At 36.8% G+C, this 4982-nt stretch overlaps 1 protein-coding gene across 1 annotated transcript in view; it reads right to left on the reverse strand.

The window, feature by feature from the left end:
- The window catches only part of LOC111085219, a 30747-nt gene that overhangs the window by 7908 nt on the left and 17857 nt on the right, over positions 1-4982 (reverse strand). The window contains exon 5 of the mRNA XM_022382794.1: positions 1020-1105. Coding sequence (XP_022238502.1) covers positions 1020-1105 — 86 coding nt within the window. The remainder of the gene's footprint in view (positions 1-1019; positions 1106-4982) is intronic.

The following is a 4982-nucleotide window of genomic DNA, read 5'->3' on the forward strand; positions in this document are numbered from 1 at the left end:
GGGATGCGGATTCGAACCCGCGACTCTCAGATTACGAGTCGAGCGCCCTAACCACCTGGCCATGACGGGCCTTGCTACAGAAATGTACACACGTGATGAATCGTCCATTTCTTTACCCCTGGAAACAATATTTATTGTTTTTAATTTTACTAAACCCTTGCATGGGCAGCTTATCATCAACTTGTCAACCATTCTTGTTATAAATACATCTCTCGACCTTATTTAATACCAGTACAACTAAATTTTAACTTCGACTGTGGGTGGTGACGTCACGGGGGTAGGGGCTGTCGAAAGACTCACGAAAGATATGTTGAATTTCAGTTTGTCATCGTAGCTCGAAAGTAAACTTTATGTGTAGAAATGTACTTTTTGGATTCCCGAGAATTGGGAGGTAACGAATTGCTAAGTTCCATGAAAAGAGGTCCTGATCCTAAAATGTTCGGATGCCCCACTTCTATACCATAGGGCATAATAAACAATTCAAATAACTAGCGCTCCATAGGGCATAATAAACAATTCAAATAACTAGCGCTCTATAGGGCACAATAAACAATTCAAATAACTAGCGCTCCATAGGGCATAATAAACAAATCAAATAACTAGTGCTCCATAGGGCATAATAAACAATTCAAATAACTAGTGCTCCATAGGGCATAATAAACAATTCAAATAACTAGCGCTCCAGAGAGCATAATAAACAATTCAAATAACTAGTGCTCCATAGGGCATAATAAACAATTCAAATAACTAGCGCTCCAGAGAGCATAATAAACAATTCAAATAACTAGTGCTCCATAGGGCATAATAAACAATTCAAATAACTAGCGCTCCATGGGGCATAATAAACAATTCAAATAACTAGTGCTCCATAGGACATAATATACAATTCAAATTACTAGCGTTTCAATCAAGACTTTGTATATTACAACCCAGTCAGTCTGATGAGCTTTGGCAAACTTTCTAATAGAATGGCTTGATCTAAGTACTTTAATCATAACATGGGTGGCAAAGTAACTTACGTCATGGATAACTTCAGAGGAAGATGTAGAAGTTTGAGTTTTGGTTTTTTCCTGTTTGGATATTTCTTTGGTGCTAGACTTGAAATCTGTAAAACATATGAATATTCCAGCTCGAGTAGAGAAAATATCAGATGTAAGCTAATAAAGTAACTAATTTATTAGAATCGAGTTAGTACAATGTCTCGCAAAGTATCACATGCTCAAATATTCGGGTAATCTCTTAACAAAACTCAAAATTTCTGTTGTTCCTCTTAGTTCCGAGCAGCTGGCAACAAAAGCGAAGTCCCAACTTATAACGGAGAAATAGACGACTAGACACACTTGTTAGACTTCTTTATTTCAACTGCTTTAAACTCCAAGGAGCAATATAACAACTCCAAAACTACGTTGGAGCTACAGAATATTCAAATTAAAATTTCTGATATCATTCTCGAGGCGGAGAAGGTTTCACAAATAAAGATTGTTTACACTTGACACATTAAATAATATAAAATGTATATATATTTTATTTAAACTTTGATCCTTGCTAAATTAATGTAGCTACATTTCTATCTTTGATAGTCTTAAATGGTAAAATTTTAATGGTAAATTTCCCAAGATGCCTTGTTACCTTTCAGAACCATCTGTAAATAAGAGTCTCGGACTTCTTCGCATACATGCTGCAAAACTTGATAGACCCATCTGTTTGTTTAATTAATTCTCAGTGAAAGACCTCAATAACATGAATAGAAACGTTAACGTGTGTTTCAGTTTTTTTCTTTCTTTTAACAGTTGACCAATTTGTTTGATTTTAGTTTTTTCAGTGTATTATCAATACCTGCCACACGAGCCAACCCAGCATCTTTTAGTACTGAGCCTAGGATGGTAATTTAGGAAACTGGTGATATGTGGTTATTTCGTTAGATCACGATGAGGCTCAGCACAACTTCTAAAACTAAAACTTAAAAGAAACAACGAACAATGCTAAATATTAATGTAAATGTGACATGATGAAATATTAACCTGATGATGACCTAAGGAGGTCGAAACGTTGTTACTTGTTTTGTGCTTTTCAAATAAAAGTTTTAAATACCCATATCAACTGTACTATATATATATATTAACTTTTCCATGTTGGCTCTCATGGTCTCGGGTCAGGTCACGAGTCTGGTCCAGCGACGTAGGTCTAGAATATAGCGCAATATTCTTTTTATCTAATCAAAACAACCCAAACCTTTCCGGAATGATCCAATTTTTAAAATCCGCATCAAGATGCCAGGCTGGCTCTTGAGGCAGGTGTTAAAATAAATAAGACTCGTTTGTCAATAATACCAAAGAAGGCAGTAAGTTGAGTAGGTCTAACAGTAAGGAAGGTAGTAGGTTGAGTAGGTATAATGGAAAGGAAGGCAGGTAGTTGAGTGAGTCTAACGGTAAGGGAGGCAGCAGGTTGAGTAGGTCTAACAGTAAGGAAGGCAGTAGGTTGAGTAGGTATAACGGAAAGGAAGGCAGGTAGTTGAGTGAGTCTAACGGTAAGGGAGGCAGTAGGTTGAGTAGGTCTAAGAGCAAAGGAGACAACTGGTTGAGTAAGTCTAACTGCAAGAAAGGCAGTAGGTTGAGTAGGTCTGACAGCAAGGGAGGCAGTAGGTTGAGTAGGTCTAACAGCAAAGGAGATAACTAGTTGAGTACGTCTAAATGGCAAGGGAGGCAGTAGATTGAGTAGGTCTAACAGCAAAGGAGACAACTGGTTGAGTGAGTCTAACGGCAAGGGAGGCAGTAGGTTGAGTAGGACTAACAGCAAAGACAACTGGTTGAGTAGGACTAACAGCAAAGAAGACAACTGGTTGAGTAGGTCTGATGACAAGAGAGGCAGTAGGTTGAGTACGTCTAAAGGCAAGGAGGCCAGTAGGTTGAGTAGGTTTAACAACAAGGAAGATAACTGGTTGAGTTGGTCTAATGGCAAGGGATGCAGTAGGTTGAGTAGGTCAAACAACAAGAAAGGCAGCTGGTTGAGCAGATCTAATGGTAAGGGTCGCTACAGTCTTTAGTGGTCCCTTGGCTGTTCGTAACAAGGAAACTCTAAAACATCCGCATGCGAAAGTATTAATATCAATCCAATATCCAGATGGACTATTTAGTACATGTCCCCATCGATCCATTGCTTTCAATACAAATACAAGAAAGACTTTTCCATAGCTATACTCAATATGTGGTACGTCATTTTCATAGAACAATGCTAAGGACACTTTCAAAAGAAACTAAGCGTGTGGAGAAAAAAGTAGTGCATAATTTAGCAGCTCGTGTCGTGTTTACACTAATATTCCTCCGCGCGAACATTATTCACCTATGTATGAATGTATTTTTTCTTCGTATTCTTCCGACGCAGTAAATAATTTATCTATCAACACGTAATGTTTATACTAGCGCCTTTAGTGTTTTAAGAGTTTTGTTTTCATTGAAATTTTATAATATTTTTTCTTGAGAGTTACATCAATTACCATTTTTTAAACATTTTGGAATATAATCAACAGCTTTCAATTCTTTCTGGATTATACGATACTTTCAGTAGTTATGTTCCTGTTTTTCTCAACTAATTAAATGAAAGACTGGAATAATCATGTTAATAGAATTGTAATAAGTACTTGCGCAGAGTCCCCGAAAGTGTTCTGTTTCAAGAATAAATTAAACCAAAATTAAGAGTAACAAATATTTCTATTTCTTGATTTTGAAGTTCATATGTCATGCTGTGTTGTAGCCTACGGGGTGCATAATTCTTCTCGTGATTCACGACACGCGCACGTTTTACTGACGTCACTTATGCGACGTCATTTTAGTGTCTGCTGACTGACTGACAGACAACACACTACTGTATACTGGTGTGAGTGGTTAAAACAGGTGACACCTACAGGCGGCCTTAGGCCCCCTTTCGGGGAAATGCCATTACGTAATTAGTTTACATTACTTTTTTCTTGAACTTTCTATTATCTACAGGCTTATTGTGTTCCATTTACGGATTTTACAAAATCCGTATCGTTATTTATTTGTGATCAATTCTGATAGTAAACTGTATCAAAACAAGTTGGTGATTTAAGAGTTAAGAATAACTGTATGAAAAACTCTACGTTAGCCTTTATTAAGTTGTTCAATATTATAAGTGATCATTAATACATTGTCTTGTACTATTGAAAAAAAGACAAAACATTTATTGTTATTAGTGGACATTGCAGACGTATTTTTAAAATAAATAAATAACATCAAATATTAAACTGAACAAATGATGCTGGAGAAACAGAACAGAGACAGAAATGACAGATTAACATAGCTCAGAGTTGTAACAAATACACAGTATTGTTAGTTATAGATTCATTGGGTGGGGGCCTCAGTCAGGATGCTGAATGTTCTACGGGTCTTGTACTGAAAAAGTTTGAGGACTCATGGCTTAAAGGTCGCCACTGGAGAAGTGTATAGTGGCGAAAGTGAAATCGTGGGAAAACGCGGAGATAGAGGAAAAATAGAATTGCAGACACTTTGCACTTGAAAACTCAAACACTCTTTTAAAATTACACGGTACCGTACTGTTTCCAGTTTACACGATAACATATTGTTACTACGTTACACGGTATCATATTGTTACTAAGTTACACGGTACCGTACTGTTTCCAATTTACACGATAACATATTGTTACTAAGTTAGTAACAATATATTATCGTGTAAATTGGAAACAGTACGGTACCGTGTTACTTAGTAACAATATGTTATCGTGTAAATTGGAAACAGTACGGTACCGTGTACCTTAGTAACAATATGTTATCGTGTAAATTGGAAACAGTACGGTACCGTGTGGGTACACGGTATCGTACTGTTTCCAATTTACACGATAACATATTGTTACTAAGTAACACGGTACCGTACTGTTTCCAGTTTACACGATAACATATTGTTACTAAGTAACACGGTATCGTACTGTTTCCAAGGTACACGGTACC

Source organism: Limulus polyphemus, unplaced genomic scaffold, assembly GCF_000517525.1.
Source record: "Limulus polyphemus unplaced genomic scaffold, Limulus_polyphemus-2.1.2 Scaffold278, whole genome shotgun sequence".
In the NCBI taxonomy this organism is placed as follows: domain Eukaryota; kingdom Metazoa; phylum Arthropoda; class Merostomata; order Xiphosura; family Limulidae; genus Limulus; species Limulus polyphemus.